This window comes from Bos taurus, chromosome 6 (genome assembly GCF_002263795.3).
Source record: "Bos taurus isolate L1 Dominette 01449 registration number 42190680 breed Hereford chromosome 6, ARS-UCD2.0, whole genome shotgun sequence".
Taxonomy (NCBI): domain Eukaryota; kingdom Metazoa; phylum Chordata; class Mammalia; order Artiodactyla; family Bovidae; genus Bos; species Bos taurus.
The window spans coordinates 97,453,963-97,472,918 of NC_037333.1; the positions used below are offsets into that span (position 1 = coordinate 97,453,963).

At 46.1% G+C, this 18,956-nt stretch overlaps 1 protein-coding gene across 1 annotated transcript in view; it reads right to left on the reverse strand.

Moving 5' to 3' along the window:
• Window positions 1-7,700: 7,700 nt before the first annotated feature.
• Window positions 7,701-18,956, reverse strand: part of SCD5 (stearoyl-CoA desaturase 5) — a 175,996-nt gene continuing 164,740 nt past the window's right edge. The window contains 2 exon segments of the mRNA NM_001076945.1: window positions 7,701-9,197; window positions 13,853-14,085. Of these exon segments, the coding sequence (NP_001070413.1) occupies window positions 9,007-9,197; window positions 13,853-14,085 (424 nt within the window). The 3' untranslated portion in view covers window positions 7,701-9,006.

Consider the following 18,956-nt stretch of genomic DNA (forward strand, 5'->3'; position numbering starts at 1 on the left):
GCACGTGGGATCTAGTTTCAGCAAGTGGGATCCAGCTCCCCAAGCAGGGATCAAACCCAGACCCCCTGCACTGGGAATGTGGATTCCTAGCCACTGAACCACCAGGGAAGTCCCAGGACCTTCACGTTTAGAATAGTGCTTTGAAACCATCCAGGCCAAAGTATATATAGGGCTTCCCTGGTGGCTTAGACAGTAAAGAATCTGCCTGCAATGCGGGAGAGCCGTGTTTGATTCCCTGAATCAGGAAGATCCCTTGGAGAAGGAAATGGCAACCCACTCCAGTATTCTTGCTTGGAGAATCCCATGGACAGAGGATCCTGATGGGCTACACATTCCATGGCATTGCAAAGAATCAGAAAGGACTGAGCAACTAACACTAAAGACAAAGTATCCACTTGGAGATCATTTTTCCCGTCTCACCTCAGTTGAACATATTGTAACAAGGTGACTCTCAGAATTCTGATCCTGTGTGTTGCAAATGGCTCCCTCTAGCAGGAGGTGAAGAGAACAGTGCGAACAGCTGAGCTCCTCGCTCGGCACACCTGGAACAAACACTCTATGCCATCAGGCGCGCTTAAGTGCCTTTTAGTCCACAGAAGGGATTTGAGGGAGCCCCTCTGGCTCTCAAGGAGCTGTGTGTGCGTTCAATGGACGGTTCCTCCGGGACCAGGAAGGAGCTGAAGTGGGTCTTCCCATCCTCCCCGTCAGGTGTGAGAAACCTGCTTACTGGAACCAGAACGTCATCACCTACATTGCTCATTCACTCTTGCTTTGAGACTCTGGATATCCCAGTGAGCAGCCCAGGTCATCTCCCACCAGTGATCACAAGGACCACACCATGGGCCTGGTGTGGGCACCCACCCTCACACACAGTGTCGTCACATTGAGAAGGCTGGGACGTGGGGCCCCGTGCTGCAGTGCTGCCATGCTTGCTCCTGGACACACCTCTCCTTGAGCAACAAAATACAAAGAAACTGTATGGGACTGAAAATAACTGTATGCATGCATAGTTGGGGCAAATTTTGGCAAAGAGACCAAAAAACCTAACTGCTACCTTAGAGGAGCTTGGAGCAAAAACAGAGTTGTCAGGAGCAAAAGCAAGTTATGGCACATTTCCCCTGCACACTGCATCACCCGAGTGGTAGGCAAACCACCTAAGCCACTCCTCCGCCAGACCCCTGGGCACATCCCTACCCTCACCCCATATAAGGAACAAGCTAGCCCCTCCTATCGGGGAACGAGCAAGTCAGGGAACCTGTTGTTTGTTCTCCCAACCCTCCACTGCCACCCCCCCCCCCCCCCACCACACATACTCACACTGCAGCAGGGCCCCAGTAAAGCCTTGCCTGAATTTCTTATCTGGCCTCTAGTCAATTTCCATTGATTAGGGAAGGTGAAGAACCCTGGTCCCAGGAGAGGAGTGCTGTCCACACGTAGCTCCTCTCTTTCCACAAGCTATGAGCACAGGCTTAAGCGAAATATGGTGTTAAAAACACAACTACACCCCATCCAGTGGGAACCGGTGGTTTTGGCCAAGGCCCGCAGGGTGGGGGTGTGGGGACGGAGGAGTGGTGCCCAGCAGTTGGCGCTTCTATTAGAAAAGCAACTTGGGAGATTTTCTTTCAGTGACGGGAAGGGAGGAAAGGGGGGTGGAGAGGGGATGCCGAGGTAGTGCACCCCGAGTTGTAGGGATCTGGACAGATGGTTGCAGGCAGAGTCTCTTTCCGCCTGTAACTGTGGTTCAGGAAGGGCCCTTCCTAGTCCGACTGGCCCTGTGAGGAAGGGCATGTTGTGGGGCCAAAGCCTGCACAGGCCAGCCAGCTCCGGTGCTGTCAGCCGCTCTTTTCATTTTGAATCCTGTGAGGAGGCAGGAGGCAGCTGGCTGATCCTCCGCATGGGGAGTCAGAGGTGTTGTGGTGGGGGTGGGGGATGGAAGTGGGGGTGAGGGGTGGAGGGTGGGGGAAGGGGGAGGAGAAGAAAAAGGCTGAGGTCGTGGAGCCCACAGGAAGCTGCTCACTGGCTTTGTGTCTCATGGGCATTCCAGGACGAGCACGTGCCTTCCTCCTGTGATGGTGCAAACTTAGAACCAGGAACATTCATGGGGCGGTGGAGAGTGGGGGATGGGAAGGTGGATGCCACAGCTCCCCAGGGAGAACAAGAGGATTTCCCCCCAACCCCCAACATCGAGGATGGGTAAAGACAGGTCTGTGGGGCTCATACTCTGACCTAAAAATGGGGAAATTTTAAAAAGGATTATAAAGTTTCTTCCTTCCCTGTTTTTCACATGAGCAGCCACAGAGAACACATCTGGCTTTCAGTCTCCTGTGTAATTGGGGACAGGATTGAAATGGATAAATGAACCTCCCAGGTAATCCCCAAGCTCATTCTTTTCCATTAGTTTCAACCTCTCCCCTGCACAAATCTATCCCAGCTCCTGATGAGGAGAAAAATGAGCTACAGAAGCATAAAGGACATTGCAAGCCAGACCTGTCCTCTGATGGGAGTGTGAAGGCTCAGGAAGGAATGCAGAGGTGCAGAGAGAACTGCTTGGGGCTGGAGAGAGCCAGCCTGTGGGGCCTTCTGTCTGCAGAGAGGACAGACTTACAGAACTGGACAGGATAACCCATGGATAACCCAATCCCCCAATCCAGTTGGTTCCTATACAGTGGAGGGAGCAGGGTGGACACGGAAGTGCTGAGAGGTTAGAATTGCAGGGAAAGCAAAACTTTTCTTTTACCCTCTTACTGTCAGGGCAGAATTAGGTTGACATAAGACGGATTGCAGTGCTGGAGAAGACTCTTGAGAGTCCCTTGGACAGCAAGGAGGTCACACCAGTCAATCCTAAAGGAAATCGACCCTGAATGTTCATTGGAAGGACTGATGCGGAAGCTGAAGCTCCAATACTTTAGCCATGTGATGCAAAGGGCCAACTCATTGGAAAAGACCCTGATCCTGGGAAAGATTGAGGGCAAGAGGAGATGGGGCGACAGAGGATGAGATATTTGGATGGCATGCCATGATGGCATCTTCATGGACATGAACCGATGGACATGAATTTGAGCAAACTCTGGGAGATCGTGGAGGAAGAGTCTGGTGTGCAGCAGTTGGTGCGTGTGTGCTCCGTCGTGTTTGACCACCAGGTTACTCTGTCCAAGGGATTTTCCAGGCAAGAATCCTGGGGTGGGTTGCCATTTCTTTCTCTAGGGGATATTCCTAACCCAGGAATCGAAGCTGTGTCTCTTGTGTCTCCTGCATCGGCAGGCAGATTCTTTACCAACTGTGCCACCTGGCCATGCCATGTGCTGCAATCCTTGGGGTCGCACAGAGTCAGACACGACTTAAACAACTGAACAAAAACAAAGATGGATTCGCAGGAGAAAAGCATACAGCTTTTTTATTGTTACATGGACTTGGGAGCTTTCACAGAAAAAATGAAGACCCCCCTCCCCACCATTCTAAATGGATAAATAACAAGGTCCGGCTGTATAGCACAGGGAGCTATATCCAATCACCTGGGATAGACATGATGGAAAAGATATTTAAAAAAGAATGTATATGTGTGTGGCTGTCACTATACTGTACAATGGAGATCCGCCCATTGTAAATCAACTGTACTTACATAAATAAATTTAAAACAAGACCCCCAAAATGGTTGGGTCTAAGTGGTCATATACTGCTGCTGCTAAGTCGCTTCAGTCATGTCTGACTCTGTGCGACCCCATAGACAGCAGCCCATCAGGCTCTGCCATCCCTGGGATTCTCCAGGCAAGAACACTGGAGTGGGTTGCCATTTCCTTTTCCATTGCGTGAAAGTGAAAAGTGAAAGTTAAGTTGCTAAGTTGCGTCTTGACTGGTAGCGACCCCATGGACTGAAGCCTACCAGGCTCCTCCTCCATGGGATTTTCTAGGCAAGAGTACTGGAGTGGCTTGCCATTAGTTGAACTAATTTCCCTGGTGGCTCAGATGGTAAAGAATTCGCCTGTAATGCAGGAGACCTGGGTTCGATCCCTGGTTTGTGAAGATACCTTGGAGGAGGGCATGGCAACCCACTCCAGTATTCTTGCCTGGAAAATCCCCATGGACAGAGGAGCCTGGCGGGCTACGGTCCATGGGGTTACAAAGAGTCGGACACAACTGAGCGACTCAGCACAGCACTAGGTTGAACAGAGAGTAATAACTGTGAAAAGGTAACTAAAATATATGGGGCTGCTCAAGGAAGATAAGGGCTGTTTGAACAAGGTTTGTCTGTACTGATTTCTCTTGGCACCTTCTCCCTGTCTGTGGAGATAAGAACGTTTCTTTCCTCTTGGTACAGGGAGGGCGTCTTGCACACTGGAGTTTTGTCTTCTGCTTTTAGGAAGGAAAAAGGAAGTCAGGGCGCCTTCTTGCATTTGCTGTTTTTAAAGTATCTCTAACTCAAAATAATCTTATGTCAAACTAGCTTGTTTGGGCATATTCTAGTACCTTTTACCATCCAGCTAGTTAGTAGCAAAACAAGAACTGGAAGTTGGTCCTCCTCACTTCTGGTCTGTGGTTATTTGCACATCTGTTTCCTCCTCACTACAAGCACTCACCAGGGTGACTGTTTCCTTGGTGGTCTAGGAAGCACCAGGCCCTATTCTCCAGGCCTCTGGGTTTTCTCTGATACATAGTATTACTCTTATTTTGTGGATGAGGACTCAGGTTCAGAGCGGCTCTGTGGATTAGTGAATGGCAACTTCATGTTTGTGTGTGCTAAACTGCTTCAGTCATGCCCAGACTCTTCCTGACAGAGTTAATAACACTGTATCCAACCAGTCCATCCTAAAGGAAATCAGTCCTGAATATTCATTGGAAGGACTGATGCTGAAGCTGAAACTCCAATATTTTGGCCACCTGATGGAAAGAGCTGACTCATTTGAAAAGACCCTGATGCTGGGAAAGATTGAAGGCGGGAGGAGAAAGGGACGACAGAGGATGAGATGGTTGGATGGCATCACCAACTCAATGGACATGAGTTTGGGTAAACTCCGGGAGTAGGTGATGGACAGGGAGGCCTGGCGTGCTGGAGTCCATGGGGGTCACAAAGAGTCGGACACGACTGAGCAACCGAACTGACTGATTGTATATTTGAAAGTTTGTAAGAGGGGAGATCTTTAAAATTCTCATCACAAGAAATAAATTATTTAACTATGTGTGGTAATAGTTGTTAACTAGACTTACTATGGTGGTCATTCTGCAGTACATAAAAATATCAAATCACAGTGTTCTACACCTGAAACTAATATAATGTTATATGTCAGTTTCATCTCAGTTGGGAAAAAAAAAGTGAATTCAAGCTCAGGTCTCTGAAAGTGAAAGTCTTAGTCGCTTAGTCGTGTCTGACTCTTTGCAACTCCATGGCTTGTAGTCTGCTGGACTTCTCTTTCCATGGAATTCTCCAGCAAGAATACCGGAGTGGGTTGTCATTTCCTTCTCCAGGGGATCTTCCCGACCCAAGGATCGAACCTGGGTCTCCTGCATTACAGGCAGATTCTTTACCATCTAAGCCACTAGGGAATCCCACTTTCTGGTCTCTGAGTCCAGTGTTATTTCTACTACTCTACTAAGCTGGAGTCTTTGGCAGTACTTTCTTTTATTATTTTTCACGGGTTATACTTATTTTTACTGCTTCACTATGTGTTGGGAATAAGTGAGACACGTACACTTTTTTATTTTTACTGAGAACATTCTTTCCTTTTGGCCTCAGTCTGTGGTTTCCCACTCAGACTCAATTATTTCCCCTCAATTTTGACCTCCTAGGTTCTGGAAAGGCTTGAGAGGTGCTTGCAATCTGAACACAGGCATATTTCTGTCTCTGCTGCTGCTAGTGAATGTTAGGGCTGGGTGGGACCTGAGACAGAGTCTCATTTCATCCCTTCTCCTTACGGATGAGAAAACTGCATCCTTAGATGCTGCAGAGACCTGCAGGGAAGGTGAGTATGGAAGACTCTGGCATGCTCTAACCTTCATCCACTCCATCAACAGTCCTTGGCGGGGGGTAGGGGAGGGGAGAAGGGGAGGGTGGGATGAATTGGGAGAGTAGAACTGACAAGATATACACTGCTGCTGCTGCTGCTGCTGCTAAGTCGCTTCAGTCATGTCCGACTCTGTGTGACCCCATAGATGGCAGCCCACCAGGCTCCTCTGTCCCTGGGATTCTTCAGGCAAGAACACTGGAGTGGGTTGCCAATTCCTTCTCTAACATATATACTACCATGTGTAAAGTAGATAGCTAGTGGGAAGCTTCTGTACAGCATGGGGAACTCAGCTTGGTGCTCTATGATGACCAGAAGGGTGGGATGGGGGTAGGTGGGAGGGAGATTTAAGAGGGAGGGGCTATATGTATACATATAACTGATTCACTGCATAGTACAGCAGAAACTAACGCAAGGTTGTAAAGCAATTATCCTCTAATAAAAAATAATAATAAAATGTGTAATTTGGGGTTGATTAAAAAAGAAAAAAAAAAAAACCATTGCAGTCCTTATCTCATTCCTGGGTAAAGATGTGGCACCCAGGACGTCCCCAGGGGTCCAGCAGGCAAGACTTCTCGATTCCAATACAGGGGCTGCGGTTCAATCCCTGGGTGGGGAACTAAGAAAGAGCCCACATTCCATGAAGCACAACCAAAATAGATTAAAAAAAGAAAAAAGAAAAAAAACGTGGCACTCAAGTTCGGAGGAGTGTAAATCCAGAGGTTCTGGATTTACTTGGATTAGCTGTGAAACAGCTTCCTTTTGTGAGAAGATTACAAAGATTCCAAGTGTAATCTTTTCTATTAATAGACAAGCAAATAAGTTTAGTACTTTGAGGGGTCAAAAGTTCACAGAAATATGGCCAATCAGGGTTATTTTAGTTCAGGTGGATATAGATTCGTCTTGGACTATATCTACATTCTACCAACACTGCATTCAAGGTCTTAGCAACATATCTTTAGGGTACAAAGCAGCTGAACAATGCCTCGTTAGAGTCCTTAGGAATGAAATCCAGTCTGGCCCCCACCGAGAGCTGGCCTCCCACTCAACTGCAGGCAGGCTAGGACGTTGACAGCTGATGGCCAGGGCACTGCTTTGGGGCAAAAGATGGGCAGAGAGTGAGGAGCATGGCATGGGGCAGAGCTGAGAGGCAGGGCTGGAGTGAGAGTTGAGTCCATCTGCCCACCTCGGCAGGGCTGTGGGGAGGAAGGGATGCTTCATGATGTTTTGATGACATGTAGGAGTTGGGTTTCCACGTGTCAGCTCGAAGCAGTACAAGCAGAGGTGTTGCTGAGTGAGAAGTGACACCACTGGGGCAGCAGGGGTCCCCAAACTCGGGATCTAATGCCTGATGACCTGAGGTAGAGCTGATGCAATAAAGTGCACAATAATTGTAATGCATTTGAATCATTCCGAAACCACCCCCCCAAAACACACCCCCCCCCAAGTCTGTGAAAAAACCGTCTTTCACAAAACCAGTCCCCGGTGCCAAAGGTTGGGGACTGCTGCTCTACAGTCCAAATAAAACCTGCTGATTTTCCCTCTGGTTATGCGTAAGACTGATGGGATAGGAGAGGTCCCATCTTAGGGGCTGTTGTTAGCCCAGAGCCCAAATCAAATGTGCATTATGTGGTCATCACAAAGCATAAGGCACCCTTGAGGGACATTCAAACTGGGTTTAAGTATCAGGTCAGGAACACCAACGAATTCATAATCATTTATTGTGATCACTCATAGTTTACACATATTAATGGCAAAAATAACACCGTTAAACACCTGCTGGATGAAGAACTTTATTATGACAATTCCCTACCGGCGTCACTTCTTTTCAAAAATGTAAATTTAAATCCTACATCTTCCCTATCTTTGCAGCACTATCTTCGAAGTGCTCTGATGCCAAACTATAAGGCTCTCTTTTGCTCTAACATCTAACACAAAGGGCACGCTGTCCCATTAATTCGACATGCTCTTTACAAGGCAACTTAACACACAGATTTTTTTAAAATCCAGAGGCTACATAATGATCACTTTATGTCTTGCTGCAAAATCAATGAAGGCCGCATGCAGGTGAAACATTTGTAGACACTGAGTTCTAGATAACTGTTGGTTATTCAGATCTGATGACCTGGTGTGGAAAATTAATATGCTTATTTAGCAGGAGTAGGTAAAGTACATGCACCAGTGGCTAGGATCAATTAGAATATAAATTAGGTGTCTAAACATTTAAATGAGAGCTTCCTTTGAGCTTCACTTGATGTCTGGCACTTCTGAGTTCTACACCTTAAAACGACAATAGCAAAGAGAACAAAATCAAACACTTAAAACAGGCACTGATTATAGGGTCAGCTGGACGGACAGCTCAGGACACAAAACTAGCTGAGCAGTGAACAGACCCCTTGAAGCAAAGAAAGCGGAACATTAACAAGCTGGAAACAGGGCAAAAAAATAAGAGAGCCATTTCCTGTATTCTCATTTTTTAACATTTTCAATTTTCTTACTTTAAAACAACAACACACACACACAATAATTACAAAGCAGAAACATTCTTTCCTTACTACTTAGACTCTCTTTTGTCTTCCACCCTGCCTCTCTGCTCCTTCAGATAGTCTGTTTAAAAATAAGGTTGGGTTTAAAACAGAAAACAAAGGCTCTCCTGAATCACACTGAAAGAATATGAAATTCCTTCATCCTGTCAGGGTTAACATCACGTACAAGTACCAGCACATGACGATGTATGTTTGAATGACATGTTGTAGCTACAGAGATTAAATCACATGTCCGCGTTCTAGTGTTAAAGCATAGTTACACTGACTTTTAAAAAATTCTTTTCATTGATAGTTTGTATCTTGACATTATTTTGAGACCAACGAAAAAAACCCCCAAACTGCGTGGATTCTGTTCTCTCCCCAGCTTGCGCCCCCTCCCACGATCCAATGAACAAGAGAAGTGTAGTAACAAAGGCCATGAACGGAGGCGTCGTTGACAGCGGGCGCAGATGGAGGATCCAGAGTCAGGCGCTCCCGTCTCCAGTCCGGGCTTTCCGGGCTTCGATCATCTGCTTGGTTGCCCGTTTGCGGTCAGTGGCTAGCCCCAGCCAACACATGAAGTCAATGAACCAGGTGGTTGGGTTGAAATTTAAGCCAAATTCACTCGCAGAGTAGTCAAAGGGAAAGGTGTGATGGTAGTTATGGAAACCTTCACCTGGAAGACAAAGAAGGCTTGAAATAACACTATCGGCACCTCTCTGCAGAGCTTTGAAATGCCACGAGATTGCAAGACCCTGTGTTAGGCTCCATGGGGTACAAAAAACTTACAGAAAGTCCCCTATGTACAAACCTGCAAAGACGTGTTGTATGCCATCTGTTGTACTGTGCATGCATTTCAAGGTACTGGACTGTAAGATTAGAGATGCTTTATTTTTTGTTTGCTTTTTATGTATGTATTATCTATGTGAAAAGTATTAGAGACCTATTACAGTTCAGTATTATATAGCCAATTGTGTTAGATGGCTACCTAGGCTAACTTTGTTGGATTTCTGAACAAACCGGACTTCCGAACTTGGTCTCAGAATCGAACGTGTTCGTATGTAGGGGACTTACTGTACTTGCCGTCTGCCCTTAGGCAGCATTCACTGAATTGGCTAGACAAATGATAGGAACAGAAAAATAACAATAAAGTTATCAGCATAAAGTCTCAAGATGAATTTTCCCATGAACTGGTGACATGCTCCCATGACTTTAGAGCTGTACTTCGGAAGCTAAATGCCGAATAGCTGATAACAGATCATCATTTTGATGTATGTTCACGAAAGAAAAATAGCCTCTGTCGACTGAAGGGATTAAAGGAAGACTTCTTGGGAAAGCTCGGAAGAGATAAATGATAATCGTTCCCATAAGTAAGTGAATTAAGGAGTTGGATCTTTAAATATCCAAAATCTTCCTATATATTACTCTTCCCTTCGCAGTGAGTAACTTTTCCTCCCTTACTGCCCCTCCCCCGGGGTGTTTTCAGGAGGAGTCTCACATCTTTTTTCATTTTTCTCAAACAGCTTTATTGAGATGTAATTCACCACACAATTCACCCATTTAAAGTATCCAAGTTAATGGCTCTCAGTATATTTGCAGAGTTGTGCAGGCATCCCCACAACGATCTTTACAACGTTTTCACTACCTAAAAAGAAACCCCACTCCCCAAGGATGGATGGATGTTGAGCCCCATCCATCCCCCCATCCTTCCAGTCCTACTTTCTTCCTCTGTGATGGTTAATTTTGCATGTTAACCTAACTGGCCAAGGAGTGCGCAGATTAACCCTTATTTCTGGGTGTCTGTGAAGGTGTTTCTGGATGAGATTAGCATTTGAAGCAATGGAGTCAGTAAAGTAGATGGTCCTCCTCCATGTGAGTTGGCATCAGCCAGTCCCTTAAGAAGGAAATGGCAATCCACTCCAGTATTATTGCCTGGAAAATCCCACGGCAGAGGAGCTTGGTAGGCTACAGTCCATGAGGTTGAAAAAAGTCGGACATGACTGAGCGAATTCACTTTCTTTCAGTCCCTTAAAGGCCTTGGAGGAGGAATTGCCCCCTGTTTTCCAGACACACTGATTGAATGTCTATTTCATCTTCTCCTGCCCTCAGACTGGGATCTGCATCATCAGCTCCCCTAGTTCTCAGGCCTTTGTACTCAGATTTAATTATACCACTGGCTTTCCAGGGTCTCCCACTTTCGGATGGCAGACAGTGGGACTCAGCCTCTGTAATCTCACCAGCCAGTTCCTCATCCTAAATCTCTCCTCCTTTCCCTGCCCTGTTCCCGTAAATACACACAGAAACAGAATATATCTACCTTTATATAGATTTAGAAATCCTACTGTTTCTATATGGATATACATTGGGTTGGCCAAAAAGTTCAGTCAGGTTTCCATATGATCTTACAGAATATACCCAATATATAGGTAGAGAGAGACTTATTATAAGCAATATTTTATATATATATATATATATATATATATAAAATTGCATATATATATTCCAGTATCCTTGCCTGGGAAATTCCACAGACAGAGGAGCTAAGAGTTGGAGACAACTTAGCAACTAAACTACCATGTGTGTATATATATATATATAATCTCTGACTCTTTGTGACCCCAGGACCATAGCCCGCCAGGCTCCTCTGTCCATGGGATTTCCCAGGCAAGGATACTGGAGTGGGTTGCCATTTTCTTCTTATATATATACACACACATATATACTGTCACAAAGAGTCGGACTTGACTGAGCAAATTTTACATTCACTTGCCTGGAGAATCTTTACTAATACAGTCTCCATAGATTGGCTTATTCTGAACATTTTATGTAAATGAAATCAAATAATATGCAGTCTTTTGCAACTAGCTTCTTTCACTCAGTATACTGTTTTCAAGGTTGTAGCAGGTATCAGTACTTCATCTGTTTTTATTGCTGAAGAGAATTCTATGGTAGGGGATATATATACCACATTGCATTCATCCATTCATCAGGTGAGTGACATCTGGTATATTTCTACTTTATAGCTATTATGAATAATGCTGCTATGAACACTCATATACAAGTTTTTATGTGGACATACACCATCTTTTCTCTAGGGTATAAATTTAGGAGTGGAGTTGCTGTATCCTATAGTAACTATTTTTAACCATTTGAGGAACCACCAGATTCCTCCTTTACTTCTTAAGTGGCTACTGGTCATCATACAGTTCTTCTATTGACCACATTTGGAAGATTCTGCTGTATGATGAGTCCATCAGATGGATCAGTCTGTGGTCTGTGATTTTCTTTTTAATTTAGGTCTTTTCTACCCTGTCCCTCCACGTTCATCATTCTTGGACTAGAGTTGTAGAGTTTCCCCGTATTTTTCAGAAACAGGCACTGTTCAAAGAACTGTGAACATATTCCCCAGTCTCCCATATGGCTGATGTAATAAGAGTCTTCTAATGACCTTTATCAGGAAAACTGACTGAGAGCTCAGTGTAGACCTTGAGAGCCTTCAAGCCAACACCCAGTTTTTCAGGACCTGCGTCATAGCCACGTTCCTTGGTTCCCTGGCCCAGCATCCCCCATGGAAGGTGGTAACAGATGCATGGTGCCCACTCTCGTCCACTCTCAGAGCCACACTGGATGTGGCTTCCCTCACCACAATTCTTATTGAGGACAAAGAGTGAGATGAAGAGAAAACAATAGGAGGGGTCAGGAAGCTCACACTTTTCTCTCTGCTTATCAAGTTATTCCCAAAGCTAAATCTGGTGTTGATTCAACTTACATTGCTCTTGTCAACACAAGATCCCTAGGGTCTTAATGAATGGGTGACCCTTACACCATGATGGCAGAAATTCATTGCAGAGTGATGCAGAGACTGTTTATACTTAACAGCAGGAAACTTCCTTCCTGGGTTTGGTCTTGAGCTCAAGCTCAGCTTATACAGAAGCCCGAAATGCTTCTATCAAGACACAGCTGTGCTTAGTCACTCAGTCATGTCCAACTCTTTGCAACGCCAAGGACTGCAGCCCGCCAGGCTCCTCTGTCCATGGGGATTCTCCAGGCAAGAATACTGGAGTGGTTTGCCATGCCCTCTTCCAGAGGATCTTCCCAACCCAGGGACCGAACCCAGGTCTCCCGCATTGCAGGCAGATTCTTTACAAACTGAGCCACCAGGGAAGCCCAAGAATACTCGAGTGGGTAGCCTACCCCTTCTCCAGGGGATCTTCCCAATCCAGGAATTGAACCTGGGTCTCCTGCATTGCAGGAGGATTCTTTACCAGCTAAGCTACCAGGGAAGTCCTGGTAACATTTATTAATCATTTATTGTGTGCCAATCACAGGGCTGCATTCTTCAAAGGGTTTTAATGCTTATAATCCTCACATCACTCAGCTAGCTGCTGTGATTAACCCTACTTTAAAATGAGGATGGAAGTGCACAGAAGGGACAAGTTACTTGCCTAAGACCATTAGGCTAGTAAGGAAAACAACATCCCTGAAGGTTTGTTTCCTGCTAAGCCCTGCTGCAAACACTAGGTAACCTAACCCTATGGTGACCCCAGGTGAAGGTCAACGCTACTCTTATCCCCACTTTACAGATGAGAACACAAGGTGGGGAGGAGCCAGATAACTTGCCCAGAGATTGAGCAGAGGAACCAAGCCTCAACTAAGCCTGTCAGACTGACTCTTAACCATTTTGCGGACCCATGAGATTGTCAAGGTCCCGTTTCTCTCCATCCCTCTGTTTGAGGGCCTTTTTAAATGGTCAGCCAAATGCTGGACAGCTGAGGCTAAGAGTGGTCAGGCAGTTTGAGAGCGACATCAACTGCTACTCCTCCTTTAGTAGGGAAATGGCTAGCGTAAAAATAAATAGCTGCTAATTACTGATTACCTACTATGTGCCAGGTACCATACTAAGCAGATGATATACAGTATCTTATTTAATTCTCGTAACACCCTTGAAAGTGTGAGTCCCTCAGTCGGATCTGACTCTTTGCGACCCCATGGACTGTAGCCCCCCAAGCTCCTCTGTCTATGGGGATTCTCTAGGCAAGAACACTGGAGTGGGTTGCTATTTCCTTCCTTCTCCAGGACATCTTCCCAACCCAGGGATCAAACCCGTAACACCCTTATGAAGCAGGTATTCCTGTTTCCATTTCACAAATAATAAAGCTGTAAACCAGAGAGTAAGAGGCTTGTCCACGAGCCAGGATTCTAACGCCAAAGCCCAAGTTCATTCCAGTCCTATCCATTCCATTGCCTCTCCTGACACGTCCCACAAAACCCCCGAGAAGCCAAGAAGGTCTGAACACCCACTGTCCCCAGGGGTTCCCACCCGACACTCACCAATGGCACCCAGGGTGACGAGCGGGTTCTGCCGAGGGCTGATGTGCTTGTCATAGGGCCGGTTTCCGTACATGTGAGCGACACTGTTCACCAGCCAGGTGACGTTGAGTGAGATGGTGTAGCGGAGGATGGAGGCCAGGAAGTAGGAGTTCCACAGGCTTTCTCCCCAGATGTACCAGGGCACCAGCGTGGGGACTACGAAGCACATGAGCACCACGGTGATCTTGTAGTACCTGGAAAGAGGAGGGGGTCACGCTGCCACGGGGCACCTGTTGACGGTGGTGGGGGGTAGTGAGCAAGCTGCAGGGGGAGTCAGGAATGATGCCAGGCTCTTGGAGCCTGATGTGTGTCTCTGTGTGGGGGTCACAAACCCATCCACCTACCAGGGCTAGGCAGGTAATACCAACTTGAGAATTAGGGAAGGCAGAAGTTATAGGAAGTGGTAGGACCTGCTGCAAACTTCAGAATTTCAAGTATTAAACAATCAGTACAGGTGAAACCCACGCATCTCAGAGCGTGTGTCCTACAAGCCACAGTTTGATGGTTTCTATTTCTTTCACCAGTCAGTCAACCCGACAAACAGTTGTGTTTTTTTTTAACCATAATTTCAAGAAATATCTAATATTCTTTGAATACTTTGCAGGCATGTGAATCTGTTTTAATGTAGCTTGGGAAAAAGGTAAACAACCCTTCCTTAAATGTTCTTGAAAGGTCGTTGAATGAAAAAAGACGCCGGAATTCTTGGCCCCCAGAGGAGAATTCAATCCGGGGCCAGAGACGAGGCTTGATCGCTCAGAGCTTTTGCGTAATAAGGTTTTATTAAAGTATAAAGGAGATAGAGAAAGCTTCTGACATAGGCATCAGAAGGGTGCAGAAAGAGTACTCCCCTGCTAGTCTTCAGCTGGATGTTATATAGTGAGTAGCCGTCTGTTAATGTAAGAAAGGAATGCCTTAAAACTCAGAATGGCACCAGGCCCCTCAGCCATAAGATGCATTTTGGGATAATCTTGGCACCAAATGGTTCATCCTGGGCCATAAAATGATTAACTTGAATCTTGAAGAAGGGCAGATCACCATACAAATAGTTTCGTTTACATAGATTAGGGGAACACTATCTGAATATAACATACCGGTTTGTCAAGTAGGTTCTGAGCCAAGAGGCTGAACCGACTTGAAGACAGAGTCTGGGGTAAATGCATAGCATGTTAGCATAGCTTAAGACAAACATTTCCATAAGAGAAATGCATTGGTCATCTCTAGGTTTGAGAATAGTTAACTTCAGGTGAAACCAGGTGTCATTATGGCAACACAGTATTTTAAGAGAAACCTCCTTTTAAATTTGTATAGAGAAGGAAAAAATATCGCTAGTTTGTTTCCTCTTGCCCCTTAAGAGAGAGAAAAATGTCTGACACTTGCAGGCTATTTCCTCCTTTAGGAGACCCCTGGCCTTCCTGCCTGTTACCCTCTCACTCTCTGTCCATCAGCAATTACGTTCCAAACCAGCATAAAAATAAACAAATATATGAACAAACACGGCCACGTATAAAGCAAAGATTAAAAATAAACCATCAATAGTTTGCTTGCTGGACTTGAGTACCCAGCAAGTGTTTCCTGAGCACCTCCTGTATACCAGGCCCCAAGGGCTAGTGGTACCAAGACAAATTTGACAAGAGTCCCTGCTCCGGTTGTGTGAAACCTTTGGCTGTGTGGCACAGGCTCTTAGCAGGGACATGAAGGGGCTGTGAAATGAAAATGTTCAAAGCTGCCTGTTTCAGAACTTCCCTGGAGGTCCAGTGGTTAAGACTCCACGCTTCCACTGCAGGGGCCACAGTTTCGATCCTTGGTCAAGGAACTAAGATCCCACAGGCTGTGCGGTTTGGCTAAAAAATAAACCAACCCCTGCCCCACTCCAAAACAACAAAACAAAACAAAGCTGCCTGGTCACAGCCGTTTTCTCCTCGATTTTCCTTCGGCTGACCCAGCTCATGGGAGGCCTCCGTTAAAAGGCGCATGTATGAACCTGGATGGGGCGCAGCTTGAGGAAATGAGATGTGGGAGGTGGAAGAAATCTGACCTGAGTCCAGGTCTGACTCTTCACGGAAAACAAGCCTCTCTTTGTTCTTCCAGTCTTTGTGTACACAGTGAGATGGTTCCCCAAACAGAGCATGAGGCAAGGGCTTATATGCGGGTAGTTCATTTGGGGAAGTGACCTCGAGTAACAGGAGTGGGCAGCTGGGAAGAGGGAAATGAAAGGAGGGGAGAGTCAAGCTGTGGGTGCCCACTGCTGCGGGACCTCCATGGGACACATGATAGCTCAGAATTCTCTCTAGGAATGAAAAGGGGACTATTTTCCCGTTGGCTCCAGTTCCTCTTTGGTCAAAGGGTCTACGTGGGATGTCAGCTCTCTCACAGTTCCAGGTTTGCTTGGGTCTGAATGGCTGAGTGTAGTCACGGGCATCCAGGTGGGGGCGGCAGAGAAGCCAGGGCAGGAAGTAGGCAGTATGGCTGGGCACGTTGCTGGTGAGTTACACTTGTGCCACAGGTAGCTGCAGGAGTGAAAAGGTGGGCTGGGAGTGTGAGGTGGGCACAAGAGGTGTCCAACACAAGCAGGAATTACAATACCACATGCGGTTCTTGTGAGAAGCAAATATTAATGCCAGCACGGGGAGCTCAGCTCGGGGCTCTGTGATGACCTAGAGGGCTGGGATGGGAGTGAGATGGGAGGGAGGTTCAAGAGGGAGGGGATATATGTGTACACATAGCTGGTTCACTTCGCTGTATAGCAGAAACCAGTGTGAACACTCAGATGGGAGTTATCTGATAGGAAAAGAAAGGAGATAGGAGAAGCCTTCTAAAATCATCAAGGGAGAAAGAAAAAGAAAGGGGTGAAGAAAGAGAGAAGGGGCGGTATGAATCTGAGAATGACCCACAGAAGAGTAGCTCTCCTTTATAGATCCGAAACCAGAGACTCACACGTTTAAGCCAAAATCACAAAAGTCAAAGCACTCAGCTCACCTTACAGTAACTCGGGAGGTGTGTCCTGGAGCTTTAAGATGACAGCTTGTAAGTGTTCACAGAGAGACAGGGAGGAAGTCACTCACATTTCCAAGAAAAGACCAAACCTGTTAGACTGGCTGTTAATCTTAAATGTTGCCAAAAATGTAGCATATTTGGCAGCTCAGAGACTGACCTAGAAGCTTATGCTCAGATATCACTCATTAAACTGGAGGTAGGATGTAAGATATAGTTCGGGCCAAGGCAGAAAAGGAGAGACGACCTCAATGGAGGTAGGTTACCTGTATTCAGGCAAGGAGGGGCAACAGTCGACCTACCAACCAGGCTGAGCGTGCGAGGGATCAGGGAGGCTTCATATTTAAAGGGAGGTTTGTGGAAGCGATAAGGGAAGCGTTAGTCAGGCGGGGCATTTTGGGTAATCTTTAGTTGAGATGGCATTTGTAGTTGAACAGGGGGTGGGAGATTTTGGGCAGGGGGTGATAAGTCCCCTGGGCAGGGGGCAGTAATTCCCGGGCAGATGTAGGCGGTGGGAGGTTTCTGGGCAGGGGGTGAGAAGTCCCAGGTAGATGCAACCGGCCCGGAGCATCAGGACAGGACTTAAAGTTCAGTTTTGTTTTCCCCAAAGTTAGATGATTCAGCAAGAGCCTTTGAGACCGTTGTTTTCTTTTCCAGGCCCACAATAGATGTTGGAAACCTTTCAGTTCCCATCTCACAGTTGCTCATGACACCACTATCAAAGTGGGGAGATGGTTTTCAGCATTTAGCCCAAGATACGCAGTCCACTGGGCTTTCCAGGTAGCGTTAGTGGTAAAAACAGCAACAACAAAAAACTCACCTGCCAATGCAGGAGGCTTTAAGAGGTGCAGTTTCGATCCCTGGGTGGGGCAGAACCCCTAGAGGAGGGCATGGCAACCCACTCCAGTATTCTTGCTTGGAGAATCCCACGGACAGAGGAGCCTGGTGGGCTACAGTCCATGGAGTTGCAGAGTCAGACACAACTGAAGTGACCAAGCACGCACGTGCAGTCCATTTTCACACATCAAATGCCATCACGCCACAACACTACCATCCAAGGAGGCTTTGATTACAGGACACAGATATTGACACAGGCCCTAACCTTTCAATGCTTTGAAGAATATCCTTATTCCAATAAACTGGATCACAATAAGAATTGAAACATTAAAGGCTTTGAGACCAAAAGTTTTTTCTATGGAGAAGAATCAGGGATTCTTATATATATATATATATATATATATATATATTCAAATCTGGGTGTGATAAACATCTTAAAACTCTCATTTTTCTTCAGATGAAAACGAAATTGCTGTTCTCTGCAAGCATTTCTTGTTCCTTGAGTAACTCTTGCACAGCAGTCCGGTGCTGCTGGGGTGTGAGATCTTGAGAGTGAAATCTATTAGAGCATGAAAGAAGGGGAAATGACCTGCTGACTTCCAAACAGAGTCAGCTCAGGAAATGTGAAAAGAAGCAAATATAACGGATGAGAGAGAAATTACAGTCCTCAAATGTATCGTAATGATGAGGGATGAGCCGTCACTGGCATCTTGATTAAACATGTTTGCTTCTGTGATTCCACTTACGGCCAAGTCAGAAATTCATCTTCCCTGCAATTTTCGCATCTTGTAGGGGACCAGGCAAAATCATCTGGGTGCTTACAACAAACATTTATTCTGAGGACAGATGTTCTGCCCTGGCAGCTGGTTAAATGAACGGACCATTCCCTCCTTCCTTTGTCTCCTCTGTTATCGACCACCAGGAGGTGGAATATGTGATTGTTTGGAGGCAGATCTGAAGACAGAAGCCCATTGATGGGTTTCAGAAAATCTTCCAGACTCTCTGAATTAAGTTGAAAAGAGGCTTCACCGCTGTACCCTGGAGCCTGCTTCTCAGATGCTTCAGTGTCTTTAAATGAGAGTGTTTCATGATGGCTGCATTTGAAGTATTTTCAGAAAGTTTTAATCACTCCAGATTTGTTTGTGACCCTCAGTTAGTCTTGACATCACTTTCTCTGTGCTACTTCACAATAAGCATTCCCTTAGAAGAAAACCTTTAACTAGACTCTTTCACTTTA